At 35.0% G+C, this 21,021-nt stretch overlaps 1 protein-coding gene across 4 annotated transcripts in view; it reads left to right on the top strand.

Annotated features, from left to right (window-relative positions):
* Nucleotides 1-605: 605 nt before the first annotated feature.
* Nucleotides 606-21,021, top strand: part of arnt2 (aryl-hydrocarbon receptor nuclear translocator 2) — a 79,425-nt gene continuing 59,009 nt past the window's right edge. Inside the window, exons 1-6 of one of the 4 annotated variants that reach the window (XM_026266905.1) lie at nt 606-948; nt 8,073-8,187; nt 12,488-12,535; nt 14,008-14,052; nt 15,486-15,699; nt 16,770-16,983. In XM_026266905.1, the coding sequence (XP_026122690.1) occupies nt 918-948; nt 8,073-8,187; nt 12,488-12,535; nt 14,008-14,052; nt 15,486-15,699; nt 16,770-16,983 (667 nt within the window). In that variant the 5' untranslated portion in view covers nt 606-917. The remainder of the gene's footprint in view (nt 949-8,072; nt 8,188-12,487; nt 12,536-14,007; nt 14,053-15,485; nt 15,700-16,769; nt 16,984-21,021) is intronic. The other 3 variants (XM_026266906.1, XM_026266907.1, XM_026266908.1) reach the window with 3 other exon arrangements.

Raw genomic sequence — 21,021 nt, forward strand, 5'->3', positions numbered from 1 at the left:
GTATATGCTAAATGTATGTTGTAAACAGTAAACCATGAAACTTATTTTTTAAGTAAAATTATAGTTTTCAAAATTTCAGGAGCAGTTTCTAATCTTACAGTAGGTTGTTCTTCAAATGTGAATATATAAGCCAAAATTTTTTTTTAATGTTTTTAAAATGTAGACTATATAAGATATTTGTGCATTTTTTAAAATACATTTTAGCAATTATGTTTTGCCAGGTTTTTTTTCTTCTTTTTTTCGGTAGGCTATGTAACGAGGCAGATTTTCACAATGAAACCTGACGTTAAATAAATGCATCTTTTTAATGGATTTAATGTAAACAAAATACAAGAAAAAAAAAAAATTAAACAAAACAATAAAAATGCTGTTTTGTACAAAGGTATGATGTTCTCAGTTTAAATGTCATTGTAATCTAAGACAGTTTTGAATTATGAGTTTAAAACTAATTTCGCAAGCAATTTTATTTATTTTTTTACTCGAAAATCTCACAGACACGGTAGATTTTTATTATTTTAGAGATCATCTCAGTACAGCCATGGATGTCTGTGCTCATGACCGAAACAAAGCAACAGCGCTAGAGTGGCTTCCAGCCCGGTTTGAAGTTCTTGGAGGGCAGAAACGCGCTGAAGCTGCTGCTGCGTGCGTGGATCCAGCCTTCATTAATTCAGCAGCGAAGTCTCGCGGTGTTCACGCAACCTCTCAGACATCTTGCGTTTGTCAGACCGCTACGAATCTGCTACACGTACGAGCAGAAACGCAGCAAAATCCCATCCAGCATCGCTCGATCGCCGTCACACCTTCACATGCAGGGCTGAACTGAGTTTGCGCGCTCGAGACACACGGAGAGGATCGCGTGCGGCGTTATTTTCGTATTGTGCGTCATTTCTGCATTTCTGCGATTCCACCCAGGCAATATGGCAACACCCGCTGCTGTAAACCCATCGGGTGAGTAGCGATTTTACTCCTATGCTTTTAAAAACAACGTGTGTGGTATTGAAACGGAAACAGAACGTCGGCTTTTTACGCAATATTGTGTTTTCGCGCTAACAAAAGAAACCGCGACGCTTTAAACGCACGCGAGCACCCCCTCCCCCCTACACAAGTAACAACAGTTACATTTAGAATTTTAAAAGCTACATTGTATTATCATGTAGACGGCTGTAATAACGTTCGTTCTTTATAGAACGTCGTGCGAGTGGATTGTGACGTCAGAACCAAATGTATCACGTTGGGCTTTATTCTGCCGCGGCTTGTTGCTAATGCAAATTAGATGCTGAATACATTTGCCACAAGCTAGTACGTGCTTTGATTTCATTGAAACGCGACTGTTGGGTCTGATACGTTGCTTATGGAACTGTAATAGGTATGTGAGGTTATTGTGTTATGAGATGGAGCGCTTATCACACATAACCGCTTTACTTCCTCCGCCTGTTGATTCCATTGCGAAATGGATGTGGAATAGTCAAGTTTATTGACACATGTACAAATCGGTTTTACAAATACAATGCTGATTTTGATGCTTCTGTTACAACAGACGGACACATAATCATCACTATGTACAAATAAGTAGCAGGAATGAGACAAAACAGTAAAGTGACAGTGCGAGATGTAAACAAAAGCACGGATAGTTGGTGAAAGACTGTCATGAACTCATGCAGATAACTTTTTAACACAATTTTGAATGAATGCGTTAAGTTTTTAGTCACTGAATAGAGAAAGACTGTTGAATTGTTTCTGTATTAGGTTTTAATGCTGTCCTGCCTCCAAAGTCACGATGTTGTGGGCATCTGTGGTCTATTTTTAGTCATCACAGATTGGTCTCATGTTTAGATGTTTAGATAGATCAGCTCATAATAACAACCAAAAAGGATATTGAAGGTCAAACTTATGAAAAATGAATGAAAGTAATATTTAAAATATCAGAGATAGACAAATATATATATATGTAGGAAAGTCAGAAGTCATGCTGCAAGTGGATAAAACATTTATAATTCTATAAAGCCCCAAATACAGTATAAAATGCATTACATTTTTAGTTTTTCTTTTTCTTCTTTTTTTTTTTTAAAAAGGACCATTTATTAAATGCACAGTTTATTTAATCATCAGTAAGATACGGTTCTGATAGCTTTTAATGTAAATCAATGATATGTTAAGGCTATAGCACACTACATGCATAACCCTGTATCTCCCAGTAATATGACTTCGTAAGATGATTTTTAAATGCTTAATTTTCAATGATCAAAAGCTCTATCATTTCAGAACCTAAAATACGCAAGGCAACATAATGATTGAGAGACAAGCTTATAAACATTCCTCAAAAGCCTGGTGGGTCATTTTTCCTACTCTCTAAATTGTTCTACAAAGCCATGTATGATAATCAAGTAAACCTAAGATGATTTAGTCAATTAAGTGTTCATCTTGAAATGTAACTAAAAATATAAAAGTAAGTCTTATGTTTACTTTATAAAGATCAGTTAAGTTTACAAAGCAAAAACAAACAAACAAGTGAACCACGAGCTGAAGGGAGACATTTGAACAATTGTACTGAAAAGTCCCTTTGGTTGCTGGAAAAGTATGTACCACATATAAGATGACAGAAAGCAGGTAGCATATTATGTGTTACAGGTTATTGGAAAAGTTTTTGTCATGTTGAAAATTTAGATGCTGGCCTTAGAAATTCACGCATCAGCTATTTTACAAAAGCACAATATTATCTGCTTCTATAGTCGTCCTGATAAACCCAATACTCTGTTTAAAAAGATCATCTGATAAACCTTGTGAAACCTAGTGATTGTTCACAGGAAACAAGTCAAAAAAGCCTACTGCTACTCAGTGCTCAGTTTTAGTCGCTTGCTAAAGTAAATAACACTCCCTGACTCAATTGCCTCCATGAACACTCTTTCCCCCCAGCGGGCAATTCCTTCCCCAGCACCTTATTGTAAATGCAAATGAGTCAAAATGAATAAAGAATTTGATCGTTATTAGCACCTGGTTGACATGCCGAGCTGCCAAGCATGCTTTAAAATGCACAAGAGCACTCTCTCGATGGAGTCACATGACTGTAGTTGAACTGAGGTGCACTTTGTTTTAAAGTCAGCTAGCTTTTATTTCACTTGCTTCACAAATCTGCTGGCCATCTGTACTTTTACTGTTATATGCCCAAAAAGCCCAGGTTGCAGCACAGTCACGATAAGAACGTGTTTTGTACAATAGCACTTGGCGTTTGGGAATGGGACTGTTTGCCGACCTCTTGTGTTTGTGAAGGACGCCTCTCTGTTGACAGCAGTGACAGATAACAGGACTGAGCAGACGTGTAGCTTTGCTAAGAAGGAATTATTTGCATATGGTGTGTTACATGAGCTAGCAAATGCTAAAGAATTTACTTTTTCTCATTTTCATTTCTACCTTTGCTGGATTTGGGATTTGAGAAAGGCTGAGATTGAAGTATGATGATATACACTTGATAGTATAAGTTTGTGAAATGCTATACTCTTTATACTGTACTCTTTGATAATCAAAATTTTCATTATATGACTCATTTTTATTCTGATGCGCATGCTGATACATTTGCAAGTGACTGGACTTACGTCAAGAAATACAACATGGTGCTCATCCGTCAGTTTCTGTAAGCTCTTGAAATGAGAAGAAAGCTAAAAAAGTCACAGAGGACAATTGCACATGCGCTACTGAAGCATACTTTCAGTTTTCTGTTGACCATCATGTCTGAAATATCCCAAACCTTTGGCAGAGTTAACTTTCCTTGGCTGAGTAACAATACCCAGAAGAGAAGAGTTATTGTTCACATGTGCGTGCTGCTTTCAGAGGAAGGATGTTAATTCAGTACTTTGTAGTTTCTTCCTTTAAACTCAAAGGGTTTCTGAACCATTCCTGCTCGGAAGCACTCAATTGACAAACTCTTTTCTAGATGGAAATGTGCCAAATGTCGCTTCGACCTCATTGACACCCAGAAATTCACTCTCTTAAGTGATGCTGGAGAATAAAGTTTTACTAGTAATACAGGAAAAATTGCATGCACATGAGTTATTATTGGCTGATATTTGGCCATTTTTAGATCATCATCACTGGCTGAGGACCATGTTGTTTTGACGAGTTAACAAACTAGCATTGGCTCTCTTTACCAGCAGCCCGATTTGTTTTCATACATTTAGTTTGTGAGTGTTAATATCATTGCCACTTTTAGTGTGTAGCATATGTGTGCATCTCAACTGCAATAATTTGGTTGTATGTGATATAGACCTCAATAATTATTTTAAAATATTAACAGTTTTTTATTATTATTTAAATATATATTAAAATGTATTTTATTCCTGTGATCAAAGCTGAATTTTTTTGCATCATTTGACATCAACATCATACATCATATTGGCTGAGCCTCTGCCACATACCCATAATCCTGTGCTGAATCTCAAGTCCTGATAATCCAGATCTGAATCGTTCCTTCCAAGAACTCAATTTATCTAAGTTTACCCGTCACAGCACAGACCCGCAAAGACGGGCAGCACTCCAAGACAGCATGGTGTTCTGGGAAGGTTTCCTTTACACTTTAATTGAAGAATTTGCTCGTTCGGCCCGTTTCTGTCTCAGTGGAGTTCGCTTCTCACGCAAAATACAAAATGAGACGTGCTGTCCACATTGTAAAGAGCTCAGACATCACATGTGATCCTAAGGGATGGGGCCTGGATGTTTTGTTTGGGGGCGGATCTGAATGAAGCAGGCCTCTGGTCATTAGAATCACATATGATTCAGAGGAGAGAAGAGAGAGGAGCGTGTGAGCTGTTGAGTTGTGATTTAAAATGAGAGACAGCAGTGTCCTATCTGTCGTCCAGCCTTCACGCCTTCCCACGAGACAGATTAATGAGTTTGACCTGAGGGCTTTCTGACAGAGAACGACTACGGATGAGGGAGCTTTAGAAAGTTCTGCAAAGCAGTGAGGTGTCTGGAAAAGAGATATTTTGAAAAAAGTGAAAGTGAAGTGACATTCAGCCAAGTATGGTGAACCATACTCAGAATTTGTGTTCTGCATTTAACCCATCCGAAATGCGCACACACACACTGTAAGCACACACCCGGAGCAGTGGGCAGCCATTTATGCTGCGGCGCCCGGGGAGCAGTTGGGGGTTCGATGCCTTGCTCAAGGGCACCTATGTCGAGGTATTGAAGGTGGAGAGAGAACTGTACATGCACTCCCCCCGTCTGGCCCGAGACTAGAACTCACAACCCTTCGATTGGGAGTCCAACCCTCTAACCATTAGGCCACGACTTCCCCTTTTGAAGAATGTTCTCAAAGATTTTACCATGCGGTGAAAGAATACGGTTGACCAATGATTCCTCTAAACTGCACGTGTGTGCGGCCATGCACTTTTTCCACCGCGGCTGTGCAGAAGAAATAATTTGCCACGCACTGATAAATGAGTTAGGAAAGCCTGTGTAAACTGTACTTCATAGGGATGTTTATAGCTATAGAAGAATTAACGTTCACTTTTAAAAAAATATTTAACTTCGAGATCTCAGTTTGTTTTGATTTTATATTATATTAGGCTATATTATAATACTAATAAATAATTGAGGTTGTTTTTAATGGACTCTTTTATGCTCATTAAGGATGTATTTATTTGATCGAAAATACAGAAAATTAAAAAAACAGTAATATTGTGAAACATTATTGCAATTTCTAATACTGGTTTCCTATTTTAATATACCTTAAAATAAAAATTACTTCCGTGAAGCAAAGCTAAATTTTCAGCATCATTACTCCACTCTTCAGGGTCATATGATCCTTCAGAAATCAGTATAATATGCTAATTTATTATCAGTGTTGAAAATGTTGTGCTGCTTAATATATATTTTTTGGAACCTGTGATACTTTTTTCTTTGATTAATTAAAAGTTAAAAAGAACAGCATTTATTCAAAATAGAAATATTTTCTAAAAAAATATAAGTCCTTTCACTTTTTGTATATTGTAACAAAATTACAAAAATTATTATTATTATTTTTTTACTTTTTATTTATCAAAGAATCCGGAAAAAATCTCACAGGTCCAATACAATAAAACGAATAAAGCAGCACAACTGTTTCCAACATTGCTTAGAAATCAGCATATTAGAATGATTTCTGAAGGATCATATGACACTGAAGACTGGAGTAATGATGCTGGAAATGGCTTTGTCTCATAGGAATAAATTATATTTTAAAGTATATTAAAACATAAAACTTTTATTTAAAATTGCAATAGTATTTCATAATATTATTTTGGAAAATACTATTCAGTAATATGAGCATAAGACACTTTAATAAACATTATTAATCCCAAACTTTTCAATGGCAGTGTTAAAAAAAAGAAAAAAAAAAGGTTTTCTCCGGTAACCTGAAATGTATAGCCTATCATTTAGTCACTGGTCAAATCAAACTAAATACCAATAGCACATTATTGGTTTTATATTTATATAAGGATTATTTGTTTTGTTCAGTCAACAAAAATATGATGCTAATATTTATTTGGTTAAAAAGTAAAATTAAATTCAGATTACTTGTAATGGATATCAATGAGATCTGTCTAATAGTATAGTGTGTGTGTGTGTGTGTGTGTGTGTGTGTGTATATATATATATATATCTATGCTAAAGTTGTCACTCTGTATCTTTTAATACAATTTTATTTAAATTCTTAGTTAATGATCGAAGCTTTGTAGTTTAACATATAATGCAATACAATAATGATGTTGGATGAACAAATAAATTTTTTTCGAAAACCTGATGATCATTTTCAAAAACAACAAAAACAAAAAATGATGCCATCATCTCAATGATGCCATTGATAACCACTTCTTTCTTACCTTTTTATAACCTTCTTTCATGACAGCGAACCTTTTGTGAAACAGAACGGTTCTTCAGATGTTCTTTATGGAACCATCATGAAGCACCATTATTTTTAATAGTGTGTTTTGCTTTAGTCCAGTAAGTGTTTATTGTGAAGTATTCCTAACCATATACATGTTACTATTGTCATCTCACAGCAAAAAAAGATGTGAAACATAAAAAAAAAAAAAAAAAACTCAAATAAAACTAAATAAACTAAAACGGATCAATAAAAAAAAAAAAAAAACTATATATACAAACAAAATAATTGTATAATATACACACACATAATATATGTATATAATATACACACACATAGAAATAACACTGGTATGCATAATCTTAAAAGTGAACTTTTTAGCCCGTCTGAATTCTCTTCATAGATTAGGGATTCTCTTGTACCTTCATATGAACTGAGTTGTAAGTTTGTAAATCTCATAAATGAATAATGAAAACTCTGCGCAAGGGTCTGCTCAGCTCCAGAGTACAGGAGACTTCATCAAATATTAATATGACTCTGCAATCCTCGAGCTGAACGTGTCGGAGTGTGTTCATTTTCTCAGCCAGCTGCTGTTGGCGATGTTAGCTGTGTGTGTGTCACAAACTGATACTGTAATTAGTCATTCATTTTGTCTTGCATTGTGACCAGTAACACACTAAATCTATATAAATCATAATAAAAATCATATATAAATAAATATATGTTTGTGTGTACACTAATGTTCAAAAGTCTGGGTTTAGTAAGATTAAAATTCTACTTTGTGTCACAGGAATAAATTACAGTTTAAAATGCATTCACATAGACAACAGTCATTTTAATTGGCAGTAATATTTCATAATATTAATGCATTTTTGAGTAAATGCAGCTTTGGTGAGCATAAGTTACTAATTTCACAAACATTAAAACATTAAAATCTTAAGTGACCCCAAACATTTGAATATTAGTGTACTGTGAAATTTGATGTGCATGTTATTACTCTGATTATATTTTGTCAGCTTTGATGGATAATTCATACTGCAAATGCATGTTTTACAAAGAGTAGGTGATGTGTTTACTGTTTACTCAAAATGTATTAATGCTTGCTTGCTTGTTTTATGTCATCTAGACTGTAGATCATCATTTCTACACCAGCTGGTTGTATGTGAAGTCAGTGTTTCTGTGCTTGATGGTGAAGATGTTTTGGGTCTTTCAGAAATGGGCACGGATCTGCCGGGGCCGGTGGTCATGCCGGGTGCTGTGGTGGGCGCGGGTCAGGTCAGGATGGCAGGAGCCATGCCGGGGCGAGGGGGCAAGCGGAGATCAGTGGGGTGAGTTATTATGCTGAGCAGCGCATTATTTTGATGCTCTGTTTAATATGACACTTAAAAGCTCAGTATAGTGTCTTGCAAATGACAAAAATGTTAATAGACAAGTCAGAATTACCCATTTTCAGATGTGTTGTGTAGCTGTTCAAAGAGGATTCACGTACTGTTGCACATGTTTTGGCCCTTTTTGTTCGTTCTTTAATAGTCCATAAAAAAAACTTTGTTCATTTTTGTTACAATATTCCTTCATTAGAACATTAATGTGTAAGATAGGATATGTAGATCAATTATTAATGCATCAACAGCCATTTTTCTCACATTCATAATTAGACTATTATTATTACTTGAATTAATGCATGAATGATTGTTTATTCAGATATCCAATTTCTATTAAAGAATGAATCCATATCTGTGCATATTTGGTTCTATTTTATGTTTATAATTTCTTTCTACATAACTTCTTATTGCGTCAGATGTGATTTACACGTTTGTTAGTCTATTGAAAGTTATGTGATGCTTACAGCAGGAAACATCATGAAGCAGGAGTGCTTTAATGAGCTCATGAAATGATAGGACTGTCTCTCAGAGCCCATTATGAAGGAGCGCGCTCTGTCTTTTATGTAACACTTTATTATTTGTTTTGCCATTGAAAAGGCATTCGGTGTTAATGAAAGGAAATAAGAACATTTCATTTATTGATTATCTTCCCCCTGGATCTCCAGTACTGACATTACTGAGCTACGTGCACTTTTTAATACTTTATTAGAGCAAAATTGCTCTCATATTTTTCAGATAATAAACCACATTTATGCTGCATTTTCTGAAAAAAAAACAAACAATATAAATGAAAATTTTAAATGGTTAGAATTATTCTGTGCCCATTATAGTGAAATATGAATATTATATACAGTATTGTTCAAAATAATAGCAGTACAATGTGACTAACCAGAATAATCAAGGTTTTTCATATATATTTTTTTATTGCTACGTGGCAAACAAGTTACCAGTAGGTTCAGTAGATTCTCAGAAAACAAATGAGACCCAGCATTCATGATATGCACGCTCTTAAGGCTGTGCAATTGGGCAATTAGTTGAATTAGTTGAAAGGGGTGTGTTCAAAAAAATAGCAGTGTGGCATTCAATCACTGAGGTCATCAATTTTGTGAAGAAACAGGTGTGAATCAGGTGACCCCTATTTAAGGATGAAGCCAACACTTGTTGAACATGCATTTGAAAGCTGAGGAAAATGGGTTGTTCAAGACATTGTTCAGAAGAACAGCGTACTTTGATTAAAAAGTTGATTAGAGAGGGGAAAACCTATAAAGAGGTGCAAAAAATGATAGGCTGTTCAGCTAAAATGATCTCCAATGCCTTAAAATGGAGAGCAAAACCAGAGAGACGTGGAAGAAAACGGAAGACAACCATCAAAATGGATAGAAGAATAACCAGAATGGCAAAGGCTCAGCCAATGATCACCTCCAGGATGATCAAAGACAGTCTGGAGTTACCTGTAAGTACTGTGACAGTTAGAAGACGTCTGTGTGAAGCTAATCTATTTTCAAGAATCCCCCGCAAAGTCCCTCTGTTAAAAAAAAGGCATGTGCAGAAGAGGTTACAATTTGCCAAAGAACACATCAACTGGCCTAAAGAGAAATGGAGGAACATTTTGTGGACTGATGAGAGTAAAATTGTTCTTTTTGGGTCCAAGGGCCACAGGCAGTTTGTGAGACGACCCCCAAACTCTGAATTCAAGCCACAGTACACAGTGAAGACAGTGAAGCATGGAGGTGCAAGCATCATGATATGGGCATGTTTCTCCTACTATGGTGTTGGGCCTATTTATCGCATACCAGGGATCATGGATCAGTTTGCATATGTTAAAATACTTGAAGAGGTCATGTTGCCCTATGCTGAAGAGGACATGCCCTTGAAATGGTAGTTTCAACAAGACAATGACCCAAAACACACTAGTAAACGGGCAAAGTCTTGGTTCCAAACCAACAAAATTAATGTTATGGAGTGGCCAGCCCAATCTCCAGACCTTAATCCAATTGAGAACTTGTGGGGTGATATCAAAAATGCTGTTTCTGAAGCAAAACCAAGAAATGTGAATGAATTGGGGAATGTTGTTAAAGAATCATGGAGTGGAATAACAGCTGAGAGGTGCCACAAGTTGGTTGACTCCATGCCACACAGATGTCAAGCAGTTTTAAAAAACTGTGGTCATACAACTAAATATTAGTTTAGTGATTCACAGGATTGCTAAATCCCAGAAAAAAAAATGTTTGTACAAAATAGTTTTGAGTTTGTACAGTCAAAGGTAGACACTGCTATTTTTTTGAACACACCCCTTTCAACTAATTGCCCAATTGCACAGCCTTAAGAGCGTGCATATCATGAATGCTGGGTCTTGTTTGTTTTCTGACAATCTACTGAACCTACTGGTAACTTGTTTGCCACGTAGCAATAAAAAATATACTAAAAACCTTGATTATTCTGGTTAGTCACATTGTACTGCTATTATTTTGAACAATACTGTATAATCCTTTATTTTTTTGATATTGTAGTGTCATAAAAGAGCCCAGTGTATAGCTGCCCAAATAACTGTACAATAGCAGAACAACTCATGTGTCTTAACAGGTTATAGTTGCATCTGCTGTGTTGGAGGCAGGACTTCCGTTCCCAGCATGCACCACAGCATGAATAAATCAGGCAGCTCAGTGTTTTATCTGGGGGGTATTCCAGATAGCAGGTTATGTGACATACCCGGGTATGTTTAAGAGTAAGTAAGCGGATAACCTCAACTTTCGGTTCCAAAAACGCAGGTAACTTTCAGGGTATGTTAGTAGTCATAGCAACTCACTCTCTGAACATAACCTGCTCCGGAGTTCCATGATCCAGGATTAACTCACTATATATATATATATATTCTGATATGACTTAATATATACAGTAATTGGCATAAAACAAACAATATAAATCACATTCTTAAGGATTAAAGATTAAATGTAAAAAAATTTAAATGATTGTGCAGCCATCAGTTAGGTGGCGATATGCACGAAGCATGTAAACAGCTAATGAACAAAAGAAGAAGAAACAGCTTGGCGTGCTTTTTCTTAGCGTCTGTGTCTATAGTGACTCGTTGATTCTTCGATCTGTTGAGTATGTCTTGAGTCTTAACCAGGAACATACTCTGAGTTGAATTAACTTACTCCCGGACGCGTTTTTGGAACCACATACCTCGAGTAAGCAAGGTTTGGGGATAATCAACCGAGAGTTCAGGTTTTAGTTTAAGGTAAGTTAACCCTGCTTTCTGGAATACACCCCTGTTGACTGAGTGGTATGTGTATCAGCATCAGACACTATCAGTGTAGTGTGATTCTAAATAAATAACTTATTGAAAAATGTTTGTAAATTTTTTGTATTTTCTTATATTTCTCCTTTATTAAATTAGATAATAAAAATAATTTATAAAAATGTTATCTATCTATATATCTATATATCTATATATATATATATATATATATATATATATATATATATATATTAGATATCATTTTTTTTTTAAATATATTTTTTATTGAAATTTCTATGCTTAGTTATTGGTTAAAAGAACATACAAAAAGAACAACATTTCTAAATGGCCACATATGACCTGCTTGATACCTGCCTTGACACTTTTAAGAAAGGAGCTACTGTAGAAAGAATCATAGGTAATATTATATAATAATATTATAATATAATATAGTTTAGGAGGTACCTAGTTTTAGCTTGTTAAACTTCAATTTAAATTGAATACTCTTACTCATTCTGTTTCGTGCTGATGAATATTGTCCCCTAACAAGAGGTGATTTCCATGGAGAACACACTTCACCTGCCCCCACAATGACATCAGAGCGGGTCTGATTCATAAAACCTCTCTCAGTCAGTTCTTAATTCATCACAAACGGAAACTTTTGTCCCCCACGTCAGAAATCAAGTGAAATTTGGTTCCAGAACCACCTCCTCATACTTTCTGATATTTTACAGCAAGGTTTCTACAAGTATGTTGAACAAGTTTTAGGTAGCAGTAGCAGACTGTAAACATTTAAGTTCCTCTGACTGTAATAACCCCCCCCCCCCCCCCCCCAAAAAAAAATATGTGATTGGTTTCTGTTATCTGTATTTAGTGATTGGCTTTTCTGTTTACAATTAGCTTCTCTGTTCAAGTTCATTAAGATTCATATACAGCAGTGTCTGTAGCATTAGCCGCCGGTGTATAAGCGTTTTAAATGAGCAAGTCTATTTTGTTCTCTCGTTTCAGGATGGACTTTGATGACGAGGACGGCGAGGGACCCAGCAAATTTTCAAGGCAAACTTTTTCCATTGTTTGCAAGCTTTCCAAACAAACAAATCAGACCACGCACCATGTCCTTTCTTTTATATTTTCTGTTGTTTGACCGTGTCTTTCAGCTGTGCCACAGCGTTTGCGCCATTTCAAGACATCGCTCATGTTATGTCGCCCTCAACTTATGGTTTCCTTTCAGTTCTTGTTCTTTTAAAGGAGCTGTATCCATAGTTGCGCTGCGCCTGACGGTAAAGACGCCTCACATTTAGCTAGCATTGGAATGGAGACACTGACCCCTGCTGGAGATACAGGACTCACTCCAGCAGTTCCTCTCCCGCTTGGAGCAAGTGCTCGCTAGAAAAAAACAGAAAATAAATAGTATTCGTTAAATAATCACCATCACGTTCTTCCAAACCTATATGCTGATTCTCTGTATGCAGCACTGAATGAAACTGGCACATGTGTAGGGTTTACTTTTGAAACTATTTTAAACTAGACGTTAATAGTAGTTACATTTCACTAATAATTGCATAGAAATGGCAACAAACTTTTAATTAAAATTGAAAACAGATTCTGTAAATTGATCTTCAGTATTATTTATTTATTTATTTATTTATTTATTTTATAAAGTGTACATGATCATTTGTACTCCAAAGATAAAGCATTGCTTTCTTCAAAACAGTTATGAACAATGCACTCTGCACACAATTTGTAGGATTTTTTGTCTAAATATTAGTTGTCAGTGACCAAAGGCTTAAAAAATATAATCAAATCTAATAATGAAAAGAAGCATATGGGTTTGGAACCACATGAGTTCCAAATATGTATGTGTGTATATACACACATACACACACACATACATATATATGACATGACACCGCATAAGTTCCAAAGGTCAGTGAGGTATATGATGTATATTAAATAAATATATATATAAAAAAATGAAAATAAATAAATACATACGTATTTTTTGTCTCATTTTCACATATCTGTTTAAGTGCCATTGAAATGACAAAAAAAAATAAGTAAAATTAAATCAAAGCTATAAAGTAACTAATAATAAATGAAAAAAAAAACACATAACTAAATTACTAAAACATCAACAAAATAAGAAAGAAAAAAAAAATCTAAATTGAAATAATATTATAAAACTGGATATTATTATTTTTATTAATCTTCTCAGTAATACTACTGTAAAACCCAACTGTATACTTCTTGGAGGCACATTTATGAAACGGTTCATACAAAAGTGAGTTTATATCCTGGGATACAGACACCTCAGATTGTTTAGTTTTGTCTTTTGTTGTTTTTCATTATCCAGTGGTCACAGTCCATTATTATATTACCATATCCACACAGTATAATCCAAACCATGCAGCATAATAAAAGCGGCTCATGTCACTCCATTTGAGCCACAATCATGAAATCTAAAAGTAATGTAACTGACATTGTCACGTCATTGTCATCTTATTTTGATCTCTTCTCTCTCCCATCAGGTATGACGATGATCAGATTCCCGGTGATAAGGAGCGTTATGCCAGGTAGGGCTGTCTTGGGGAGGTTCCCTCAGGATAGCTAGAAATCAGGCCCCTGCCGCCGTCAGGAGCGACCTTGGCCTCACACGAGCGACTCTGTCTAGATCTTATCTTAAATGGGTATTTAATTATCCTCAGCTGACACTTTCATCTGAAATTGTCATGTTGCTTTGAGCCATTGCGGTCCGTGGACTAATACAGCGGCCTGGATGCCCAAGATTTATCATTTTGCATTTTCCACTTAAAAGATTGGTTCGCATCTGTCAGTGTTCGGTTTATAGCTGGAGTCTCTGCTAAATCACAGAATGAAGTAAAAAAGTCTTCAATTATCCCCTCTGGCACTTTTTTTAACTGAACCTTTCAGTTGAAGAAGAAGTGTTGCGGTTGATCAGTCCAAGGAAGAAACTATGAAAAGAGAGCATGAGCCAAATAAATTGATTTCTGTGTATTGAGGGTCCCAGATGCCTTCACTGTAGGAATTCATAATTATGCATTTATCAATCAAGGTCAACATCTAATGCATATAAGTACATGAGAGCAGACATAGGTAGGTGGTGGTAATTGAAATTTCGCAATTGCAATTATACAAGTGTAAGAAGGATTTGACAAATACGCAAACACACACAATTTCTTAAATATTATGATATTCTATTGAATTACAACAGTGTACATTAACATAAAAAAAAAATTGGGGTCAGTAAATGTATTCATTTATTTGATGAAAAAAAAAGCTTTTATTCGGCAAGGTTATATTAAATTGGTAAAAAGTGATAGTAAAGACTTCTATTGTTAAACAGATTTCTGTTTTGAACAAATGCTGTTCTTTTTAGCTTTTTATTCATCATTTAGGTTCCAAAAAATATGAATAATAAATATTAGAATGGTTTCTGAAGGATCATGTGACACTGAAGACCAGAACAATGGTCTTCAACTATTATATTCTTTATAATTGTATTTTTAAGTATGTTCAAAAATATATATATATTTTAAACTGTAATAATATTTTACAAAATAAGTGTTTTTTATCAAATAAATGATGAGAGTAAGAAACTTCTTCAAAAACATTTAAAAATCTTACTGATCCCAAACATTTAAACATTTACATAAAGATGATAATAGTTATTTATTTGCCATAACTATAAAAATAAACAACTTTTTAAGACTGTTTTATAATATACTGTACTCTAGTGTAATATATCTATAGTAATTAACAATATTATACATTATTTAATAAGACTTAAAATATTTTAAAATACATTAAAATATGCATTATAACATTATTCTTTTTATTATATATTTTATTATAATCACTGAACAAAACTGAGGTTTTGATGTCTTTAATGGTAATTATCCTCTACCTGTAGTCCTGTAGTTGTTAAAGTGCTGTGCATCTCTCAGTACATGCTAATGATGGCAGTATTGTTCCTCTCTTCATCCAGAGAGAACCACAGTGAGATTGAGCGTCGCAGGCGTAATAAGATGACCCAGTACATCACAGAGCTGTCGGACATGGTGCCGACCTGCAGCGCACTAGCCAGGAAACCAGACAAACTCACCATCCTGCGCATGGCCGTCTCACACATGAAGTCCATGAGGGGAACGGGGAACACTTCAACTGACGGCGCTTACAAACCCTCCTTCCTGACCGAACAGGTGAGAAATCACTCACCAGAAACATTCACTATATCAGTGATGCACTCAGCAAATTCGTGCATTGCCATTTATTCACCCTATAAAGTCTACTACATCATACTTGATATGCAATCTTCCGATCCGTCTAAATTATCAAAACACACAATCTGTTCCATGCCTTCTGTCATCCGATTGATACTTTATTCTCTTATAGTGAGTGTTTTACTATAATTGTAAAAATGTCCACTTTTACCTTGTGTTTAGTGTGTCTTCTTGATCTTTATAACGTGAACACAAGAATAAATTGTATATTGTTAGTATTATTTCAAGACTGAAATGATGGTTATCATTTAATAGAAAAATCATGTTAAAATGTGATCATCAGGCTTTTGAGAAGCATCATTGTATAAAATTGCATAATACGTGTTGAAACGACTAAGCTTTGATCATAAAACCAAGCATTTAAATATCAAGACATATTTTGGAAGACATAGAGTGACTGATATTCATATGCATACTTTTTGGGCATATGAATATTAACATTTACACAAAATGCATATTTTTGCTCGGTTTAGAATAAAATTGAATAGTTTTTTGTTCACGTTGTATGAATATGTGCTCTATATTCTCACTATATCATACAACCCCAGTTCCAGAGATCAGAATCCAGATTTGTTCTTATTTACAAAATACATTTACGTTGGTCAGTGAAAACTTTGCAAATCTTTTCCTTGTACTTTTGTCAATCCAATAAAAGTTAAAGAGAATGAACAGATCACAGATTCCTGATTTCATTGCGTTTTTACGAAATGTCCCAACTTCTCTGGAATTGGGTTGTACTCTGTGAGCTATAAAAGGCTGATGTTGCACAGATGCAAACTTTTTTTGTTTTGGATTTTGACATGAACCGTTCTATGCAAACCAATTTATTTTTTTTCAGATTTTATTTTCATATGTCAGGCTTTATGTAACATAACTTGTTAAAGAATGTGCAACAAAATGCACAAAAAAAGAAGTTGAGTAGGAAAAGTCTAAATATCACTTGAAAGTCCTTTTAAACATCATTTGAAGCCCTCCGTTTGCTGTCACAGGAACTGAAGCACTTGATTCTGGAGGCGGCTGATGGCTTCCTGTTTGTGGTGGCGGCTGAGACGGGTCGTGTTATCTACGTGTCTGATTCTGTCACTCCCGTTCTGAACCATCCGCAGTCCGAGTGGTTTGGCAGCACGCTCTTTGAGCAGGTCCATCCGGATGATGTGGACAAACTGAGGGAACAGCTGAGCACATCTGAGAACTCGATGACAGGTGAGAGACAGACACTCATTACTGATGGATCACTGTTTCATGTGCTTACTGCTGGAGAGTGGATACGATAAATTTCATGCTATAGACTTTGAGTTTGGAAGAGCTGATCTAACACATTTCCATCTCAGCTGAGTTAAAGGGATAGTTCCCTTTCAAATTAAATTTTGGTATGTTTTAGCTTACCTCAAGGACATCTAAATTAATTAATTTTAAATAAATTTAAATTTAAATAAATTAATTTAAATCTTATTAAATCAATTAAATTAAAGACAAAAAAATAATTAATAAATGGGCATGTTGTGAATTACAATTTAAAATAACTTTTTTAATGTAATTTCTTCCTGATGCAATGCTGAATGTTCAGCATCATTACTCCAGTCTTTCAGTGCTGCATGATTCCTTCAAAAATCATTCTAATATGCTGATTTGAAACATTTCTTATATCAATGTTGAGTACATTTGTGCTGATGATTCATATTTTTGTGCAAACACTGATGCGCTTTTTTCAGGATTCTTTGAGTAGAACATTCAAAAGAGCTGCATTTATTTGCAATGGAAATCCTTTGTTACTTTATAAATCCCTTTACTGTCACTTTTGGTCCATTTAATATATCCTCGCTGAATAAAAGTATGAATTTCTTCATGCAGTATGAAGTAACAAGGTCAAGTATTCAGAGTTACGCTCATGAGTTAAGGTAGCAAAAACACACTAGGTTAAAAGTAAACTGAAGGGTTTCTAAAATTATTTTTAGTGCAAGAAGCATTTAAAGTGGACTTCAAGGGAAAGTGCTACAACACAACACAATTGCTGAATGAGTTCCCTTGAATATTTCTCTGTAGGGAACATTCATACGCGTTCAGACGCCTCATTAGTATTTGAGGTGAGAGCGATACAGCGGTAACTTTAATCAGCAGTGAGCTTTTCAAACGAACTGCTGCTTGTTTACGACAATTTGCATTCAAAGTTTGAACAAACAGTTGAAAATCGAGCTAATGAACTTTCTATGAGAACATGATTGCAAAAGTTTTTTTGTTGTTTTTAAAATAGAGCAAAACCAAGTGCTGACATGATCAGAATCCTCAGCTTAGTTTAGTGTCAAAAGATTCCGTGGACATAAATAATGATAATGTACAGATGTTAGACTGTAATGTTGAAGTAGAGATGATTCCTTTAAAACCAGATGGCTTCTATAGGTTCTGCTTTGCTTGAATGAGGTCAGGATATGTTTTGGCCCTCTCAGACATGGAAACGCACTCTGTTCATGTTAAATATCATTGTCCTCACTCCTGTTGCATGACCCATCGTCTGTTTATTTTGATTTCAGACAGATGTTTGTTTCTGCTGAATTTGCTGGCAGAACTCAGTGGATCTGTGGAAATGTTTGCTATGCGAAGTACCTCTCCGTTAAACCCCATGTTCCAATGAGGTTTTTGTGTTGGTATGCACTAATTTGTTTTTCTGCAGACATAAAGCTTTGTCTGTGCTTCAGAAATGTAATTTTCTATTTGTACATTGTCCATGCAAGATCCTGAAGATGTTTAACAAACTTTGACAGAGAGCAGTATTTTTTTGTTGTTGTTATTACATAAGATGAAAAAGAGTTGACTTGGATTAAAATGGACAGATTTTTTTTTAGGAGGGACCATTTTAGGTTTGCTATAGCTCTGCTGTTATTAGATGAGGATTAAATCACATTTTTGGGGCTGATGCATACGTTTTAGGTGGTTGTTTTTCTACTCCTTCCTTAGTGACATTTGTTTTCCATGTTTTCTATCACACAAGGAGCTGTATGATACCAGGAGAAAGCTATCCATCAGCATTCCCATTCATCTTAAAGAAATAGTTCACTCTGAAATTAAAATTTGTAGAAAATATAGTCAAGATGTAGATGAGTTTGTTTCTTCATCACATTTGTGAATTGTAGCATTACATCATTTGCTCACTGATGGATCCTTTGTAGTGAATGGGTGCCGTCATAATGAGAGTCTAAACAGCTGATAAAAATATAATAATAATCCACACCACTCCAGTCCATCAGTTAATGTCTTGTGAATTGAAATGCTGTTTGTAAGAAACAAATCTCATTTTGACGGCACCCATTCACTACAGAGGATACACTGGTAAGCAAGTGAGGTTATGCTAAATTTCTCCAAATCTGATGAAGAAACACACTCCTCTACATCTTGGATGGCCTGAGACTGAGTGCATTTTCAGCAAATTGTCATTTTTGTGCAAACTATACCTTTAATTGCAGTTAAATATATGCATATTTATTAATACGAAATACGTTTCTGATTGGGTTGAGCACTCATGAGACTATTTTTGCTGTTAACTGTGGCTAGTTCTGTCACAGAGACTGGTTTGATTTTTCTAGACACCCATTTCAGTGATATCTGTCAGATGGATTGGCATTTAATACATGGTATTTCTCAAAAATAGCTTGCAGCACCTTTAAAGCAAGTTATTTTCAAATGGTCTTTGCATATGATGGGGAGTTGAACTGCTTCAGGACTGTGCAATACAAATACATGCTTCCTGAATCATTCATGTGTCCTCAAATGCTCTAAATAATTTGAACTGGCCCACAATAAATGTTTCACTGTTTGTTTCTCCACCAGAGGCCGCAAGACACATAGCACAAACACAGCCTCTTTTCTCTGCTTGTGGACACTGCAGTGTTTTGAAGTAAACCACAGGATGAATTATTCACCTCAGATACAGAGACAAAATATAAATAAATAAATAAATAAGCTTTTTACTGTGGCCAATCTTTCCTTCTTGTCCTCATTCAAATGCAGCTGAATATTTTGAAGGAGTCATGTAATTTTGAACACATAATCTGTCAGATATTCCTTCAGTTATGCAGAGGCAAGGTTATTGTAGTTTTGCCTTTTTTATATATATATTTTCACATTTCTGCAGTGGCGTTGTTAATTCTAATTCAGTTTTTATATCAAGGACACATTTTAAGCATTTTTTATTTTATTTTTAATGTTAATGCCTTTGGCAGACCAAAGCAACTTTTTATCCAAATTTGCATTGCATTTAAGTAATGAATTTAATCAGTTCACACATTCCCTGATTAAATATGTAGATTTATTTATTTATTATTATTATTATTATTATATATATATTTTTTTGTTTCAGTTTTAATCTTGTAGTTAGATTTATTTATTCTGTATATTTTATTTATTAGTACATATATATTTTCATATATAATTTATTTGTATATTATATTTAAAAACTAACTTTTAAATGCATTTGAAAAGCTTGAGAAATTAGTTGAATATTTGTAGAGATAGAATAAGTCAAAATATTTTAGCATCATAGCAATGGAAATTAACTTTCAAGTTAAGTTCCTTGAATTATGGGATGCATTTTCTCCTAGAGTGTGCTTTGTTGTGTATAGTTCATACATACAGACATTTGCACACCATTTGCATACTGTACACATAAAATAATGCAGAAGATGTTTTACATTAAAAACTTGTTTTTGGTTTTAACGCTGACTTTTTTTGGGTGAAACGCTGACCGCTCAAACATGCAATTACTGTATAATTTAATTATAGCGATAGCTGGAATGATCCAGTGTGGTCTCTCGCAGCCCTTTTGTCGTTCTTGTCTGATTTTCTTCTATTAAAAAGTTTCAGTGAGCCGTACGAGAATATCCACCCGCCTAATAAAACATCTTTACAGTCGGACAAGGCGCGAGTAGGGCATTGTCACAGTTCATTATGTCATCTGCTCATGATATGATGATTATTTTGAGAGGACCAGTCATTGATGTGGCTCGGACCACATTTAAATGAGACGTGGGGTCAAAGTGCCGTAATATGAGCGCTGTCAGGACTCACGGTGTTCGCTTTATATGCAAAGAGGCAGCTGTATTCATCTCGCCATGATTCAGTTGTGTAATTTTATTCAGCACATATAGCATCCAGTGGTTTGGCTGTGACATGAAACACACCATTGTGTTTGACTGTAATATGAAAATGATCATGCTCATATTTAGTTGGGTCCAGAAATGTGAGACCACA

Source organism: Carassius auratus, chromosome 7 (assembly GCF_003368295.1).
Source record: "Carassius auratus strain Wakin chromosome 7, ASM336829v1, whole genome shotgun sequence".
Classification (NCBI taxonomy): domain Eukaryota; kingdom Metazoa; phylum Chordata; class Actinopteri; order Cypriniformes; family Cyprinidae; genus Carassius; species Carassius auratus.